Source organism: Macaca nemestrina, chromosome 1 (genome assembly GCF_043159975.1).
Source record: "Macaca nemestrina isolate mMacNem1 chromosome 1, mMacNem.hap1, whole genome shotgun sequence".
Classification (NCBI taxonomy): domain Eukaryota; kingdom Metazoa; phylum Chordata; class Mammalia; order Primates; family Cercopithecidae; genus Macaca; species Macaca nemestrina.
The window spans coordinates 214,918,773-214,937,577 of NC_092125.1; the positions used below are offsets into that span (position 1 = coordinate 214,918,773).

The 18,805-nt window shown below is 46.0% G+C and overlaps 1 protein-coding gene across 7 annotated transcripts in view; it reads left to right on the forward strand.

The window, feature by feature from the left end:
• The window catches only part of LOC105483121 (ubiquitin protein ligase E3 component n-recognin 4), a 140,140-nt gene that overhangs the window by 98,434 nt on the left and 22,901 nt on the right, over positions 1–18,805 (forward strand). For all 7 annotated transcript variants that reach the window (XM_011743792.3, XM_071099420.1, XM_071099424.1 and 4 more), the window contains 16 exons: positions 511–854; positions 3,386–3,476; positions 3,755–3,839; positions 3,994–4,121; positions 7,262–7,391; positions 7,499–7,656; positions 8,375–8,484; positions 9,021–9,162; positions 9,550–9,631; positions 9,958–10,131; positions 12,570–12,691; positions 13,650–13,847; positions 14,543–14,623; positions 16,938–17,025; positions 17,580–17,707; positions 18,604–18,711. In XM_011743792.3, coding sequence (XP_011742094.2) covers positions 511–854; positions 3,386–3,476; positions 3,755–3,839; positions 3,994–4,121; positions 7,262–7,391; positions 7,499–7,656; positions 8,375–8,484; positions 9,021–9,162; positions 9,550–9,631; positions 9,958–10,131; positions 12,570–12,691; positions 13,650–13,847; positions 14,543–14,623; positions 16,938–17,025; positions 17,580–17,707; positions 18,604–18,711 — 2,169 coding nt within the window. The remainder of the gene's footprint in view (positions 1–510; positions 855–3,385; positions 3,477–3,754; positions 3,840–3,993; positions 4,122–7,261; positions 7,392–7,498; positions 7,657–8,374; positions 8,485–9,020; positions 9,163–9,549; positions 9,632–9,957; positions 10,132–12,569; positions 12,692–13,649; positions 13,848–14,542; positions 14,624–16,937; positions 17,026–17,579; positions 17,708–18,603; positions 18,712–18,805) is intronic.

Consider the following 18,805-nt stretch of genomic DNA (forward strand, 5'->3'; position numbering starts at 1 on the left):
CAAGATTCTGTTCCCTCTTTTTCTGATATGCCATGTTTGCAGGCTGTAGGGGCACACCAACTGCAATCAACCAGGGTGGGCCATGTGTCAGTTGCAGTGTCACAGACCTAATCTCCATGAGATGGGAGGCTAGCCATAGACAGAGGTACCTCAGATAAGGAGAGCATCCAGTTTACCTTCCCCCTCAACCCCAGATTGCTGGAGTGCCATCTTTGCTACACGTGTATTAGCTTCTGACCTTTGTCTTTGTTACATGGGAGTTGAGAGCATGAGCCTACCATCTGAGTCTGAGTTCGGACCCTGCCACTTATCTTGGTCAAGCGAGTTCCTCCATGCTTCAGTTTCCTTCTCTGTAAAATAGAGATAAAGCATCTAACTGGTTGGGTTATTGAGAAGATTAAATTATATAATGCATGTAAAGTTTTTTCTAAAGCAAAACTAACTTTCCAATTAACATCCTCTTCTTATTTTAATTGCTAATTCCCATTACTGTTGCCTTTTTGTTCTTAGAAAGTCTTTGCTTCACGTAAAGAGTTGTTGGAATACGACCTACAGCAGAGGGAAGCAGCCACTAAATCATCCCGGACCTCTGTGCAGCCCACATTCACTGCCAGCCAGTACCGTGCCTTATCCGTCCTGGGCTGTGGCCACACATCCTCCACCAAGTGCTACGGCTGCGCCTCGGCTGTCACAGAACATTGTATCACACTACTTCGGGCCCTGGCCACCAACCCAGCCTTGAGGCACATCCTTGTCTCCCAGGGCCTTATCCGGGAGCTCTTTGATTATAATCTTCGCCGAGGGGCTGCGGCCATGCGGGAGGAGGTCCGCCAGCTCATGTGCCTCCTAACTCGGTTAGCACCTACACCATGGTTATGGGCCTAGTAATTCCTACTGACACTCGGGATGGTGGCAGCAGCCATGCCAGGAGCGTTACAGGGTGCACAGAATAGTGCTTCTGACCACCCAGCAGGTTAGATAGCTTATAACAGGAAAGATGGAAAGAGACACAGGGTGTAGGTAAGTGAAGTGTTTTTTTGGTTCCAGTACAGTGTTTTGAGGAAACTATCCCTGAGTCCTTGTGAGGGAAGGGAAGGGAGACACTTGAACTCAAGAAAGACTCACATGAAAGAAGATAGTGGAGCCAGAGCAGTGGGGCCTGGGGATTAAGAGCTTGGACTCTGGACTGGAAAGACTCAATTTCAGTATCTGATAACTTGTACTATATGCCTTGGACAGTTTCCTTAATTTCTCTGAGCCTGTGTTTTCCTCATCTGAAAAATACTGACAGTAGGCTGGGCGCAGTGGCTCTTGCCTATAATCCCAGCACTTTGGCAGGCGGAGGCTGGTGGATCACTTGAGATCAGGAGTTCAAGACCAACCTGACCAACATGGTAAAACCCTGTCTCCATTAAAAATACAAAAATAGGGCCAGGTGCTGTGGCTCACGCCTATAATCCCAGCACTTTGGGAGGCCGAGGCAGGCGGATCAGCTGAGGTCAGGAGTTTAAGACCAGCCCGACCAACATGGAGAAACCCCGTCTCTACTAAAAAATACAAAATTAGCTGGGTGTGGTGGTGCATGCTTATAATCCCAGCTACTCAGGAGGCTAAGACAGGAGGATCGCTTGAACCTGGGAGGCGGAGGTTGCGGTGAGCCAAGATCGCGCCATTGCACTCCAGCCTGGGCAACAAGCGAAACTCCATCTCAAAAAGAAAGAAAGAAAGAAAGAAAAATACAAAAATAGGGCCAAATGTGATGGCTCACGCCTGTAATCCCAGCACTTTGGGAGGCCAAGGCAGGCAGGTCAGGAGTTTGAGACCAGCCTGGCCAGCATGGTAAAACCCTGTCTCTACTAAATATACAAAAAATTAGCTGGGTGTGGTGGCACACGCCTGTAATCCCAGCTACTCAGGAGGCTAAGGCAGGAGAATCGCTTGAATCCAGGAGGCGGAGGTTGCGGTGAGCCAAGATTGCGCCATTGCACTCCAGCCTAGGCAACAGGGTGAGACTTTGTCTCAAAAAAAAAAAAAAATTTCTTGGGCGTGGTGGCTCACGTCTGTACCCCCAGCTACTTGGGAGGCTGAGGCAGGAGACTTGCTAGAACCCAGGAGGCGGAGGTTGCGGTGAGCCGACATCACACCACTGCACTCCAGCCTGGGTGACAGTGAGACTCTGTCTCAAAAACAAAAACCTGACAATAATAAACACCTTAAAAGCATGTGGTTGAGGATAGATGAAGTAGTTCAGTAAATAACTCATGCATGTCCAGTGCTTAGTATGTCCCAGATCCTACAGCCAGAGCTATGTGGATTACTTTGTGTGGCATAAATTCGGGAACATGATAGGTGCTTGATAAATGGTATTTGCTATATTATTTATTCCCTAACTTAACAATTATTTATTGAGCAGCTGCTGAATGCCAGGCACTGTTCTAGACTCTGGGGATACAGTGGTAAATGGAATAAAGTTCCATCCTTGTGTGGCTTGTATTCTAGGTGGGGAGAACTGCAATAAACAAATAATTACACAATATAATGTCAGGAAATAAGATTGTGAAGAAAAATAAAGCAGGGATGGTGACCCCGAATACAGGAAGGCATGCTATTTTGGATAAGGTAGTCAAGGAGGACTTTCCCGAGGGTGTGATACTTGAGCAAAGACCTGTGTGAAGGAAGGCGGGCAGCCAGCCATGGCAAAGTCTCAGCAGTAGGCTGCATGCCTAGGAAGTAGCAAGTGGGGAGCTGAGAGCAGGCGCGTGCCAGGAATGCTAGGGCGTCACAAGGAACCCGTGTAGCTGGAGACAGGGATGCAGTAGGGAAGACTCGGGAGGAGGCTCAGGTCGGAGGGTGTGAGGGCCAGATCCCGTAGGGTCTTGTGGGCCTGTGTAAGGACTTTGGGGCTTATTCAGTATGTTGGGAAGCAAGAGTGAGGTGATAGGTTTGTTTTTTGTTATTAATAATGAGAACATTGCTACAAAGAGACATAAACTAGGATGTGAGGGCCTCCTGGAAAATGACACGCAGGCAGATAGAGAGGTCGGGGAAAGAGCTGTGACCAAGACTAAGAGTTGACATCTAGGTTTTGGAGATGTGTCACACCAGACAACAGGGCTCTGTCGCCTGGGACATGGGTCCCATAAGGTGGTGCTGCTCTTCCCTCAGTTAGCATCTATTCATAGGTAAGGCAGCTGTGATGGGCCCGTTATTACCAACCACGGTTTTGTGAAGCTAAAGCTGTAGTCTCGCCCCTGGGAAGGAAGTAGAAAATTTGGGGCCAGGTAGCCTTAGACATTGATTTCATTTTCTGTGGGCCCCTTCAGGTGGAAAGGAGCGTCACAGCTGATTGTGAATTACAGGACTCCATTTCTCTTTGCTTCCACAGAGACAACCCAGAAGCCACTCAGCAGATGAATGACCTGATTATTGGCAAGGTCTCCACAGCCCTGAAGGGCCACTGGGCCAACCCCGATCTGGTGAGCCGGCCTATCAGGCCCAGCTGTCCTCGCGGACTCCCCCTCACACGCCTTGTGTTCCTCAGTGTCCCCCTCCCAGGTCCTGCGGTGACTGAGGAGGGAAGGAGAAGAACATTATCCCAGAATGGTTTTCCCAGGGAAGAGCCTGGAGCACAAGGGTCTCCGTCTGTCCTTTGTCTCTTTTGGAGCCACCTAGGACCAGAAATTGTATTAATGGTTAAGAGTCGCTGGACCGTAGCTGACCCTCTTGACTCATGTCTCTTCCCATTGCCTTCTAGGCAAGCAGCCTGCAGTATGAAATGCTGCTGCTGACCGATTCTATCTCCAAGGAGGACAGCTGCTGGGAGCTCCGGTTACGCTGTGGTGAGTTAGGGGCTTTTCAGAGAAAGGAAAGGAGGCTCCAAGGTGCAGTCCTGGCTGGAATGGGAGGGGAGGAGGGAAACATGCTTGGGCGGCCTCTGCAGAGCAGGTGTGTAGTGTTCCTGATTGTGACTCTGCCTTTCCTGACCATCCCTAGCTCTCAGCCTTTTCCTCATGGCTGTGAACATTAAGACTCCCGTGGTGGTTGAGAACATTACCCTCATGTGCCTGAGGATCTTGCAGAAGCTGATAAAACCACCTGCTCCCACTAGCAAGAAGAACAAGGTACTGGGCCAAGCAGGGGTCTAACAAGGAAGGGCAGGGCGGCCGCCCTCCTCATTCCCTCCAGTGTGCCCTGCCTCCTCATGGTCTCTGCTTTGCCTTGAGCCCACCTCACCTGAGTGGCTCCCGTGCAGCCTTTGCCTGAGTTCAGCAGACATGGGTTGGGATTTTTGAGAAGGATGGTTGAAGTAAAATAAACATGCAACTGCAAAGCAGAGAGCAAAGTGGCTAGCTGTGAAGGCTGAGCTCTTTCCAGTCATGTTAGATAACTTGCAGCCCCCAGAAAGCATTGTGTCCTTCCTACCCCTGTGCCTTTGCACATGCAGTGCTGTGCAGTGATAGAAATCCCAGGCTCTGAAGCAGACTTTCTGAGTTCAAATCCCAGCGCTTCCATTTATTAGCATTGTGACCTTGGGCAAGTCGTTCCTTAGTTTCCCCATCTATAAAATGGGAATATAGTCTCCATCTTGAAGTGTTGTGAAAAATAAATGACATAATGCAGACTAAGTGATCAAAACAGTGTCTGCCTAAGTTAATCCTTAACAAACATTAGCTGTGGCTGTCTCCTGCTTTGTTTGCCTAGAATGTTTTCCTTCACTTTGTTAGCTGCTCCTTAGAGGGTCAGTTCTCTACTAGGCTAGCTGTAAGCTCCTTGAATCCAGGGACTGGACCATCTTAGTAATACTATTTATATCTAGTATATAGGATGGTATAACATCTGTAATAGCTGCTTAGTAAATTATTGTTAAGTGAATAAACGAAACCAAGTTTTTATCCTAAAATAACTGTAGCTGAGCCAGAGATTGACTTGCTTGTATCAACTTTTGAATTGGCAGGCCATAGTTCTTTCTTTGGGCCATGCCTAAGGCTCTGCCACCAACTTGCCCTGGATTGGGCCTTGGGTCCTTCTGACTCCTTTCTGTCTGATGGGCCATCCCTTATGGGCAACAGAGTCCTCATGGCGGGAAGATTGCTTTCTGAGTGCGAAGCACTAGGATTATGCTGTGGGGAGGGTGGACATTGAAGCTGCCTTCAGAAAAGGCAGCACTGGGCACTCTACTTCCTTCCCTTTGATGGAGGGATTATTTTCCCCCAGATTCCAAGGTAAAATCGGTCCTTGGTTGAGAAGAGGGCACCCATCCCTACATGACCGTCATTGTTTCCACAGTGTGAGGCAAAGGGAGATTTTTCACGGAATTACTTGCACTGTAAGGACTGAGGCCTGGTGTGGATGTTCACATGTTGCTCCGTGTAACTTAGTGAGAGCAGCAGTTCCTAAAATCTGGCTCACAGACTCCGGGGTGTTCTTAAGACTTTCAGAGATCTGTGAGGACAAAGTTATCTTCATGATTGTCCTAAGACACTATTGCCCCTGTCATTCTTGTGCTGTTTGTGCTAACTGTACAAAATCTTTGCTGCTGGGGAGATGGCCGGTGCCTTAGGTTGACAAGGCGGTGGCCCCGTGCAGTTCTTCACTGCCACCCGGCTTCATCAAGAATATCCTTGATGAAGCAGTACAAATTAATTTTATTAAGTCTCCACTCTTGGGTACTAATCTGTTTAATGCTCAGTGTGACAAAATGAGTACACAGAAAGCACCTCTGCTGTACCCCAAGTGCAGCAGTTGTGCTGAGAAAAGGCACTTGTGTGAGATGCAAGCCAAACCAGCTGCTTTCCATGGATCTCCGCTTGTGCTTGAAAAACAATGGCTGATGGGCAAATTGTGGTTGTTCGGGCTTAGGTATTTGGCACATATTTTCCTCAAAATGAATGAAGTGAGCTTTAAGAAGAACTGACATAACCGTGTAAACCAGTGTTTTCTAAATGACCAATGCATGTTATAGTATCCTGCCAGGTAAAAGATGAAGGTTAGTGTAATGAACTATGAAAAGTTTATTGATGTGATTTCAGAGTCCATACTACAGCTAATCTTTCAGACCCTAGAATTTGTTGAGTTTTGGTATAGTCTCAATGAAAAAAATCCATAACTAGTTGAAAAAGCTATTAAAGTATTCTTTCCTTTTCCAACTGTATATCTGTATGAGGCCAAATGTTTTTCGTATACTTCAACCAAAACAACCTGTCATGACACTTTGACCATAGAAGCAGATATGAGAATCCAGATGTTTTATAAAGCAGTCATTAAACAATTACCAAAAATGTAAAACAGTACCACGTCTTTCTGTAGGTTGTTTTTGCTTTGGAAAACATAAAATTTAGGTTGACAAATAATAGATTTACTCTTCTTTTTAAATGAATTAACAAATATCTTAAGAATTTCTCAGTTTTTTATTTTTATTTATGTATGTATGTATTTTTGAGACAGGGTCCCACTCTGTCACCCAGGCTGGAGTGCAGTGGCACGATCTCAGCTCACTGCAACCCCTGCCTCCCGGTTGCAAGCAATCCTCCTGCCTCAGCCCCCTGAGTAGCTGGGACTACAGGTGTATACTACCATACCCAGCTAATTTTTTTGTATTTTGTATCGAAATGGAGTTTCACCATATTAGCCAGGTTGGTCTTGAACTCCTGGACTAAATCATCATCTGTCTGCCTTGGCCTCCCAAAGTGCTGGGATTATAGGCGTGAGTCACCGTGCCCAGCCAGTTTTAATTTTTAACATGAGAAATGTCAATAGATACAACCATGTAAAGCAAAACTCTCTGGAGTCCTTAATAAATTTCGAAGAGTGTAACAGGGTTCTGAGGCCAAACAGCTTGAGACGCGCTGGCCTGGAGTGTCTGTCTGTGGCTCGCTCTCTCTGCAGGCTGCTTCTAGTTAGTGACAGTTTGCATTCTGGAGGCTGCTCATGACCCTTGGAAGATTTATGCTTGGGAAACTGCAAATCAGCCGTGGGATAGGAATTAGTGTATGTGCTATAGGATTGTCTGTAGGAAGCCAGCCACGGCTTCTGCTGCACAATAAAAATCATTGACCTTAAGCTCAGTGTGGAGATCCTGCTGCTAAATTGGATCAAAATGGTTAACAGGAACACATATTTGGGCATAAAAGATACACATGTTGATCCTCCTGATCTTCTTGCCTTTGCATGTCACCCCCTGGGGCACCAGTGCCATGCTGTTGGGGCTATGGCTCAGGTGTGCCCTTGAGCGCCCTCACCTTGCTCCACTTGCCTCCTCCAGGATGTCCCCGTCGAGGCCCTTACCACGGTGAAGCCATACTGCAATGAGATCCACGCCCAGGCTCAGCTGTGGCTCAAGAGAGACCCCAAGGCATCCTACGATGCCTGGAAGAAGTGTCTTCCTATCAGAGGTATGTCTTTCTCTTCAAGATGCCGGGAAGTCCTGCCTGTGCTCTGACAGCCCTGCCTTCTGTCACTCTTGTTTACTTACCTACCCCTGCAACCCTTGGCCTTGCAGGGATAGATGGCAATGGGAAAGCCCCCAGCAAATCAGAGCTCCGCCATCTCTATTTGACTGAGAAGTACGTGTGGAGGTGGAAACAGTTCCTGAGTCGTCGGGGGAAGAGGACCTCCCCCTTGGATCTCAAACTGGGGCATAACAACTGGCTGCGACAAGTGAGTGGCCACTGCTGGACTCTTCACCCCCTGCGCCCCTGACCGCAGACTCTGAGCGGTGTGTTTCTGCCCCTCACCATGTGTCTGTGCTGCCATCCCTTCTTTCTCTTTGCTATTCTTGCTTCCTTTCAAATAGGGAGTGAGTACAGGTTCTTGGTTGTAGCTGTTGGGCTAGCATGGTGGGCTGGCCGAAACAGAATTTCCTCTGCTTATCTCAACAAGCTCCTTGTGCTTTCTGCTTTCCTCCCTGACCATAGTCCCTTTTCTCCTTCCACTTCTCATATCTTCTGCTGTCCTTCCCCTCCCTCTTCTTTCTAGCTAAAGTAATTCTATGTTAGGTAATGCATTTGTCTGTTGATATATAAAATAAGAAATATTTGGTTTACATTAAATGAAAGTATTCAGCATATAAGTGTCCCCAAAAAAGAATGGTCTTTGCTAAGGAAGATCCGTTTTTCCTACTTCACTTATTGTAGGTGTGTTCTTCACATCTCCTGATGGAGAAGTCTCCAGGCAGAAGCAGGGCTCTTTCACAGCCCCCTTCCGCACCTAAAACAGTGGAGTCTTGTGTTAGCTGGTGATTTTTACCTCTAATATTTTCCTAGAGAGCTGCCCAGAAGACCTCTCCTAGACAGGTGGCAGTTGACTGCCCTGCTGGAGGCCTGGTGAGGCAGGGCATCCTCTGAGCCTACGGCCTCTTCTCTCCCCTGTCCTGCAGGTGCTTTTCACTCCAGCAACGCAGGCCGCACGGCAGGCAGCCTGTACCATTGTGGAAGCTCTAGCCACCATTCCCAGCCGCAAGCAGCAAGTCCTGGACCTACTTACCAGGTACCATTTGGGAGTGGGATGGGGAGGATGGTTAGACTTCCTCTAAAGCCTTTTCATCTTTCCCGGGGGAATCCATGGATCAGGGTAATGAAAGGCACACGTCATTCCCTGTAGAAGACCCCAGAAACAACAAAGTGTTAAAAAGCTGACTATTAGTGATAGTAGTGGTGGTGGTGGTGAGGGTATTAGCAGCAGCAGCTAATATTTGAGATCTTATGCAGCTAATATTTATCGCGATTGAGTGCATAAATGCTTGGCATGCATTATCTTATTTAATTCTCTCATAGCAATCGGTGCCAAAATATGAATGCTTCGATTCTGTGGCATTCACTCCCTGTGGTGTGCTCTGAGTGCTTCCTAGGTGTGGGAGATTCCCATGTGGGAATTGGAGCTTTCTTGGATGCTGTTCCTCCCTCTAGGAAGCAGGAGAGACAGACAGCAGAAGATAGGAAAGATTGGGAGGAGAAAGGGGAGCCTTGGAGCCGTTTGAAATGTTAGAGTTCTTGACTAGAGTGCCCTGTCCCTCCTGGTGGCAGTTACCTGGATGAGCTGAGCATAGCTGGGGAGTGTGCGGCCGAGTACCTGGCTCTCTACCAGAAGCTCATCACTTCCGCGCACTGGAAAGTCTACTTGGCAGCTCGGGGAGTCCTACCCTATGTGGGCAACCTCATCACCAAGGTATCCTACCCTATTGCCCAAGAGAGCCCCTTCCCTAATTCCCCCTTCATTGTACCTGGATGTAAGCTCTACCGTAGTGTTTTGTTGGTTTGTTTTTGCTGAGAAGAAATATTTGTTGAAGGGGTTTGGAAATTTTTTTTGACTTTGTTGTATTTATTATATAGCTATAGCAAACTCTTGGGGGCATTTAGACAGTTTACAGTTTTTAAGCAATCCCTTACCAGCGCTGCAACTGTTCTTGGCCTCCTGGAAAGGAGTTCTGCAAGGGTTCGATTAAGAAGCTGTAACTCCTGAGTGTCTAGTGCTGCAAGCTCCTGGGACAGTGGTGGAGGTAACTGGTATCCTTGGCAGTGCTGTCACACTGACTGCACTTGTCATCCTGTTTAGGAAATAGCCCGTCTGCTGGCCCTGGAGGAGGCTACCCTGAGTACCGATCTGCAGCAGGGCTATGCCCTTAAAAGTCTCACAGGTAAAGAGAGCCTCTGGACCTTCCTTCAGGGCATCCTGAGTGTTTTAGGGACACCCTTAGTTCCTTGGGTACTGGGGTTGACTCTCTTCTGTCTTGTACTGACCTTAGTGCAGATTTAAGCTCTGTATTTTTTTTCTGTGTTGATACGTTTATGATTTTGATACCGTGTTTGCTATTGACTATTTCTGCTCGTTGAACACCTGCTCTGCGCCGTGCACAAAGGCAGATTTTCCCTGCTTTTTGAGTTGCTCATAATCTTTTGAGACATAGACCTTCCTTATGTTCTCATCCAGAGCTCTCACAGCAACATTTTCCTGTCTCTACAGGCCTTCTCTCCTCCTTTGTTGAGGTGGAATCTATCAAAAGACACTTTAAAAGTCGCTTGGTGGGTACTGTGCTGAATGGATACCTGTGCTTGCGGAAGCTGGTGGTTCAGAGGACCAAGCTGATCGATGAGACGCAGGACATGCTGCTGGAGATGCTGGAGGACATGACCACAGGTAGCACTGCCCAGCGGCCTGGAGCCTGAGACACTGTCCCTTCTGGGGCTGGTGAGGTGCATTCGACCAATTTCCTCCAGTTCTACAGAGCCAGAGGAGGACTGGCAAGCATTTCCCTGCATTCAAGGAGAGGCTCATTTCTTGACAAAGTGTTGGCTCTTGGAGTTTTAAATTCTAGAGCTGGGCTCACTTTGGATTTTTCGTGTTGAGCTTATAGAGTGGTACAGGGTCAAAGGCTCTCTGATTGGTGTTTTTTATCAGTCTGGAAAATTCTCAGCCATTGTCTCTTTAATCCCCTCTGCTGTGTTCTCTTTCTTTTCCTTGTGAAACTCCATTTTCACTCTTGTCATCCATATCTCTCCTTTCTTTCATAATGTTCATCTCATCGTGTGTTTATGCTGCATTTTTGACAGTTTGTTCAATTCAGTTTTTCTTCACTAGGTGTGAATGTTTAATCAACCTGTTGAATTCTTGTAGTTCTAGATTTTATGGTCTCTTTTTTATTTATTTATTTATTTTTTGAGATCAAGTTTTGCTCTTGTTGCCCAGGCTGGAGTGGCTCACTGCAACCTCTGCCTCCCGGATTCAAGCGATTCTCCTGCCTCAGCCTCCCTGAGTAGCTGGGATTACAGGCATGCGCCACCATGCCCAGCTAATTTTGTATTTTTAATACAGATGGGGTTTCTCTATGTTGGTCAGGCTGGTCTCAAACTCCCAATATCAGATGATCCACTCGCCTTGGCCTCCCAAAGTGCTGAGATTACAGGTCTGAGGTCTCTTTTTAAAAATTCATATTTCCCTCCTTTATATGATCTATAAGCATATTAAACGTTTGTGTCTGATAATTGGAAAATTTGAGATATTTACAGGCCTGATTCTGCAGTTTGTTGTTTTGGCTCTTACTCATGATACCTTAAAGTCTTGTTGTGTTTTATGAGTTTTGACTGTGACCTCATATTTTTTAGCTTTATCTGTGGAAATTCTTTAGGACTGGGCCAAAGATGGGTTTCTCCAGAGAAGATAAAGCACTGCTTCTGTGAGGCAGTGCAGGGCACTGCTGTCCCAGTTCTGAGCCTCAGGATTTTCAGACCTCCTAGGTAGTGAGAGGTTTGAGCCGCAAACCCCTGTGAGGGGCAGCTCATGGCAAGTCTTCAGAGGAGATTTTTCCCTGCCACTTGATGGTGAAGTTTAAGGAAAGTCCATTTCCTCAGTTATTTGGTTGGGGGAAATGTATAGCTGATCTCTGCACCAAGGGTGTAGCTTTTTGGGGTACCATATTTGTATTTGTGGGGCATGGGGTTGGGGTTTTCTGTTAGACTCTTTGCCTCAGTGGATTCCGGGCTTTATCCACCTCTCAAATCTGGGCAGGGAATGGAAACCGAAGCTCAATGCAAAAACTGACTCGTGTTTTGCTTATCTCCCTGGCTTCCCGATTTCTCTTAGTTTTTGGCTTTTGGCTGTTCTGTGTTAGTGTGGCAGTTCACTGATACATTTTTATTCAACACTGTAGATTGTTTTTGAGTGGTGGAGAGTGAGGACTAGGTCAGGGAACCTCGTTTGCCTTATTGCCCGAAATGGAACTCTTTCTGACGCCATTTTCATCGTGCCATACTGAACTGGTTTGTGACTTTGTCAGGGACCTTTACCTTTTTTTTTTTTTTTTAATTCAGACCCACCCAGGAATATAACAGTAGGACTTTTTTTTTTTTTTTTTTTTCTCTGCCGAAGTCTCACTCTGTCGCCCAGGCTGGGGTACAGTGGTGTGATCATGGCTCACTGTAACCTCTGCCTTCTGGGCTCAAACCATCCTCCCACCTCAGCCTCCTAAGTAGCTGGGATTATAGGCATGTGGCACCACGCCCAGTTAATTTTTGTATTTTTTGTAGAGATGGCATTTTGCCACATTGCCTAGGCTAGTCTTCAACTTGTGAGCTCAAAGTGCTCACAAGACCTTATTTTTTAAAGACCATATTTTCTCACCTTCATGTTACTTTAAGTTGTCTTTTTTTGCTTATAGAGGACATTCTACCTAATCTTTTAGAATGAAGCTAAAAACTATAACTTCCTTTTGATTTGACTGGAACACAGGACTATTTGACATTTTCTGAGTGCCTGTTTTGGGCAAGGAGATGCTAGTTAAATAAGGCACAGTCCCTCTCCTTGAGGAGGTTATATCCTGAGAGAGAGCAAGACATGTACACAGCCAACCACGATGAAGTGTGTGGACTTGGGTGTTATGGGTTTCAAACTGAATGTGGTCTGAGGATAAAATCAATCAGCATCAAATTTCCAATTTGAACTATTGATATTGCCATGTAGGGCATTTAAAGACTTACAGGCAGAAATAATTTGTCAGTGATGGTACTTCAATTAGAAGTCTCATTTCAGCTTCCATGGGAGAGGCTCTTTCCTAACTTGGCCACTTTGATTTCTGGCAGGTACAGAATCAGAAACCAAGGCCTTCATGGCTGTGTGCATTGAGACAGCCAAGCGCTACAATCTGGATGACTACCGGACCCCGGTGTTCATCTTCGAGAGGCTCTGCAGCATCATTTATCCTGTAAGCAGTGCGGTGCTTCCCATGGCTCTCGAGTGTCAGCACGGGCCACTTTGCCATGAAGCCTCTTGGTGATTCATTAAAGTTATGGGGAATTGTACCAGCTGTGGGCCACTTAGTCATTAGTGAAAGAAGATCCACCACCATAAAAGAGAAGCAACCTCATAATTTTCCTCTTGCTAATGATGGGACATTTAATGACCTTCCTTGGTCTTGTGTCTTAGATTCAAGTAAAGAATCAGGTTCTTTTAAAAACTAGGTCTAACCTCCATTACCAAAATCCCATAGCATATCAATCCAACATGCTGTGGAAGAAGCAGTATTGAGCTAGAATATAAAGATGTTTTTACTCTCTTCCTTCTTTAGCTGCCCTGTATTTTGTGCACACGTGCAGCGTGTGTTTTTTTCCTAGCCTGAGTTGTGTAGAAGCACAGTATTATACATGAGAACCCTGCCTGCTATTGAGGAAGGATGAACACTAGTATCATGAAATGAGAGCTAGCAATGAGAGCTCATTGGGGGTGTGTACCTGAGTGTCATGTCCCATAGAGAAGCCCCTTTCTTGACTTCAGGGTCATCAGTGACAAAGTCCTCTGGCCCCAAATTGATTAGCATCACATGAGACCGGCGGGAGGAGGAAAGAAAGTCCCTCCTCGCACCTCTTCCCCCATTTCATTAATACATCTCTCATATGTCACTCCTTGTCTGCTGGTTTTGTTAGGCTTTATCTCCTAATTCACCCTGGGGTTTCAGGGGAGATGCTTGATATTTTAGACTACTTCAGTTAGTTTAGATTTTTGGAAGTACCTCTGAGTTTCCTGTCCTTTATATCTTTAAATGTTTAGGGGACTTGCTGAGTTTGGTGTGTTTTCTTCGAGCATCCATAGAACAAGGTAGCATGGTATAAATCTCCACCTCTGCCATCCCTTCTGATGCACCCACCCTTCTCTCTGTCCTCCAGGAGGAGAATGAAGTCACTGAGTTCTTTGTGACCCTGGAGAAGGATCCCCAACAAGAAGACTTCTTACAGGGCAGGATGCCTGGGAACCCGTATAGCAGCAATGAGCCAGGCATCGGGCCGCTGATGAGGGATATAAAGAACAAGATTTGCCAGGACTGTGACTTAGTGGCTCTCCTGGAAGATGACAGTGGCATGGAGGTAATGACCATAAGACAGTGCTGCCCACGTTTAAGATTAGGGGCTTCCTTCTAGTCTAACCAAATCCAGGTACTTCTTCCTAGTAGCTGATTAACTTGGGGCAGGTGGCCTTCAGTTTCCCCGCTCTATAAGTTGGGGTTAATGATTCCCACCTTTCTGCCTCACCTAATGCTAATGTTAATAACCTGTAAAGGGCTCTGCCCAGTGCCTGGCAAGAAGTAAGCATATTGTTAGTGACTGTTGGTTGTAGTGGTGGTGGGTATTTATTATTATTGTTGCCTCTGGCAGAGACTTCTCAGTGAGTCTGAGTTACTGAACCCCTAAATATTGGCGTTTTACCCCCTGTGCAGGTTAATATCCCTGTGTCAGTTACTTTCTGGCAGACCCTTGAGGGTCTGACATTTTCACATAGTGAAAAGCCTTTTCTGGTGCTGAGCTTGCAGGAGAAGGTCCCCAGTGGGTGTGTCTAAGCTGGAGCCCATGTGTGGGTTAGGGATGTTTGCAGCCCCTGAAATTTGCACAAAATTCTGCGTGTTTTGCATACATGTGGATTTTTTAAAAGTGGGAGAGTTGATAGGTCCATGACATATAAAAGTTATGAATTATGAGCCATTGCCATAAGGTGCCCTTTGCTCTTAGATTTTACTTGTCTTACAATTATTTGGAATAACAGTTTCACCTGCTTTTCTGTTCAGCTTCTAGTGAACAATAAAATCATTAGTTTGGACCTTCCTGTGGCTGAAGTTTACAAGAAAGTCTGGTGTACCACGAATGAGGTATGTGCCTGCTTTCTTGTTTGGAGGTGTGGTGTAACTTTTCTGACTTATGCAGACTTGTACCAGCAGGAGCCATTGTTCATCATCACTTACCTGGCTTGTAGCAGCTCTCTAAGGCTTTACTTTTCCTGTTTGGGGTTGTGTGGAGAAAAACCAATCATCTTGTTTTCCTTTGGAGGCATCTGACTAATGGAAGGATATTTAATGACCTTCATGAATCTTCAGGAAAGCAAAAGTATTTTGCTGGGCTGTGCAAGTTGTCAAACCCCAAGGACTGAAAACCAAGGGGTGTTGAAGGAGGCTCTGTGCTGGGAATGCTTGCTATCTTGTTCCCTTCAATATGGACACCTCTCAACTGAGATTAGTTCTCAGCTTTTATGGGCCTGCTCACTTAGTAGAACATTTTTCCAGTAGCTGTGTCAAGGAGCATCATTTCTGTTTTACTAATTGGGGAATGGAGGCTCAAACAGGCAGTTGTTCTTGAGGAGGAGAAAAGGGAAATGAAGGAAGTCCAGCGCTCTGGGCCTTTTGGTCATCACTCGTGATGCTATTTGTCCACTTATGGATGTATTAGATGGTCCCCGTCACCTTTCCCTCCTTTTTTAGTCTCCATTCCTTCCTTTCCTCTCTTCCTGTTTCTTTTTCTTCGCCTCCATTTCTCTCTCCCACTGCCATTTCTTCCCTTCTCTTGTTTCTATTGGGAGGAGAGGTCTTTAGTACATGAATCAGATAAGTAACTTAATTACAGCAAACTAGTGTAGCTGGGATGCACAGCAAACTTTTCTAGACTTGGTCCCAAATACTTCTGTAGAGTTTGAGAAACTAAATTGGCAGTATACTATTTGTACATTTTGGTCTTTAATTTGTTACATATTTCCGCCTCTCTCCTTTCTTTTCTCCCACTGGGCTGGGAATCCTGGTCACTGTTGACTGTTGGTCTACTGCCAGTTGGGTCGGTGTTGCACTGTTGGCCGAGGGACAGGCAGAGAACTGTCCCAGCCAATACATCTTGTCACACACATTTTAGCATCAAAACAGAACAATACAGATTTAATCCCTGATGCACATAAAAAATTAAGACCAAGCTTCTGTGGGCACTGTTGTAAATGGTGGTAGTGAACCCACAGACTACACAAGGGTATTTCCCTTGAATGGTGAAGCAAGATAGAAGTTGAGAATCATTTGCCCCTCTCATTGATGTGCTTAATCCAGTTAGAAGTAGTTTTCTGGCAAAGTCCAGAGTTTGTGATAGCCTTTGTTCTGGGACTTCAGCTTCCCTTCTCTATCTTGCCCTCCTTTTCCCTGAGAAGCAGCCTACCTCTTTAGCTACTGACTAGAACCTGCTCTGTGTTCAGTGTCTGTGGTGGTACTCTCTCTGAGGAATTCTCACTGGGCTTCTGTAGCCAGAAACACTTCTGCAACTGGCCTTTCTGGCAGGTTGTCTTCCTCCAGGGTTTCCTGTCCTGAAGCTAAGCACAGACTTGGAGGCAGGCTGCTTGAATCAGTGTGCTACCAAATCCCCCAATGGATTTCATCGAGGGTCACTTTGAGCTCCAATTTCTAGTCTGCAAGATGAGAATAATATTAATATATGTGCTCAGTGCCAGAAATATAGTGAACTTTCCTGATCCTCCAATTTAGTGAAGTTGCTGTAATTTTGTCATTTATAAAAGACTTGATTCTTATTCCAGTCAGATTGTGGGTTTAGCTTAAAGAATTGTGGATGAACCCCCTCCTGGTATGGTTATATGAAGACGTCCGAATCTCTACAGGCAAAGATTGATGTACTCTCTTTTCCTGTTTTGATTCCCGAGGCTTGAGTCAACGCTCTTTGATTTAAATGGCCTTTCTTGTCCTGGGTAGTAGTCCCTATTGATAGGAGAGAGTTTCTACTCCTGAGGAAGGTCCAGGCTTGGAATTAGACCTCCGCTTATAGCTTGGTAACCTTGAACGAGCTGTGTAACCCTGTGTAAAAGGATCATATAAAGTACTTAATTAGCATAGGACCTGGAACAGAGTAAAACATTCAATAAATATTTGTTAAATTATTACATAGTGTTCTAATGAAATGGAAGGGGATAGTGTCTTTAAAATGTTTCATACAATGCCTAGCTTCTAGTAGACACAAAATAAAATTAGCGTTCTTTCCCCTAAGTGAATTGCTGTGCATTTGGATTCTAGATGCTGTGGTTGAGACCTTGTAGAAAAATAGAGGCTCTCCACATTGCTGGGGCTTTAAGCAGGACCAAGTATGGAGTCCTTTGCATTTGTCTGGGCCTGTTTCTAAGTACCTTTCTCCACTTTCTCTGCTCAGGGAGAGCCCATGAGGATTGTTTATCGTATGCGGGGGCTGCTGGGCGATGCCACGGAGGAGTTCATTGAGTCCCTGGACTCTACCACAGGTAGATCACAGATGGTGCTGCACATGGGATCTGAGTCTCGGGACTCATGAGCGGCTCACGCCCTGGGACTTAGGGGCATTCTCAGGAGCTTCTCTCTTGTACCTCTACATCAGAACTGTGGGGAGAGTGTTTCTTCAATTGAGGAAAAATAGAGGTGTCTGTGGCATGATGCAGATACCACTGAGGGTTAAACAAACAAACAAACAAAAAAAAACACCAGCAAACTTCTAGAGGAAAATGCAATTAACAGTAAACTGGAGTTCAAATTTATTTTTAACCCTCTCTTCCCCCCACTCCATTGATGGTATTGGTGCTTATACTTTGACATTTGAGTAAGCAATTTTAATTGACTTGAAACTTTGAAAAAGCTCCTACTGAGAGTGGGATAGTTTAGTATCATCCATCATTGACCCCTTTTATTGGCTGTGTCTTTATTGGAGATACGGAAAAGCGTTGTCAGCCATCAGCCAGGAAGAGGGCTGTCTTATCCTGGCCTATTTTATTCCCATCATCACCTTACCCTCCATTGTTGCTTGGCTTCTCTTCTCCCCTAGATGAAGAAGAAGACGAAGAAGAAGTGTATAAAATGGCTGGTGTGATGGCCCAGTGTGGGGGCCTGGAATGCATGCTTAACAGACTCGCAGGGATCAGAGATTTCAAGCAGGGACGCCACCTTCTAACAGTGAGTTGGGAGCAGCAAGGTGTGGGGGCCAGCCTTTCTGCACTGGGAGAGGCCCCTGTGGAAAGAAGCTGTGGCCACTGTGTCATTTTACCCTAGAGGGCAGCGTGGTGCCACGGAGCAGTGCGAGCCAGTAAAGGACCTGGCAGTTAGCACTACATTCTTAGGCATACCTCTTCCCGTCCTGCTGGCCCACTTCCCTTCTCTGATACCTCTTTATAGAGCCAGCATCTGACTGACTTTCCCCAAATAACTGCACTTGTGTTAACCATTATCATAGTTGTTGTTTTTAAAATGGATTTTATAATGTAACTCATTTCTTGCATTATAGGGTTTTATTTGGGTATTCATCCAACTAATCTCCTTAGCAAGGATTAGAGCATTCCAGAGAGGCACCACAAATATTATACTGTTATTTTCACTACCCCCCCCCCCACTCCCCCAGGGTTTATGAGAATATGTAGTATTGTTATTATTTGCCTTTGTTTTAAATGACCTGTGTGGTTCTGAGCTCTCACAGGCCACGAGCTTTGGGATCATTCTCTTTACTATTAGTTTAGGGTCTGGATTGTTGCTGGGATTTCCCCCAAGACAACAAACAGAACATCACTTCTTCCATCAGGAACTGGTGTCACTGCCGTTGTATTAGAGATGGTAGAGACATATCCAGCCAATGGAGCTACCTCTGGAGACAACTGCTATTTAGAATAGCAGCCTAATGTGAGAGCGCAGCCATCTCACTGTGTCCCCTGAGGGGCCACTTCTCCCTCCTGTCCTCTTCGTTTCAGGAGGAGCCCTTGCTGATGGTGTAGACCCTGCTTAGACATCCCTTTCCTACTGGCGCCCACGTCCTACACTCTCATGTGGCCTCATGGGTTTTGACTGGCTTTTCTTGTCAGGTGCTACTGAAATTGTTCAGTTACTGTGTGAAGGTGAAAGTCAACCGGCAGCAACTGGTCAAACTGGAAATGAACACCTTGAACGTCATGCTGGGGACCCTAAACCTGGTAAGGAGCATGGGCTGCAGGTGAAGAAGTGTGGCCCTTGGAAGTCTGGGTGCGAAAGACATCTCAGTTCTGGGCTCAGATGAAATGGACTCAC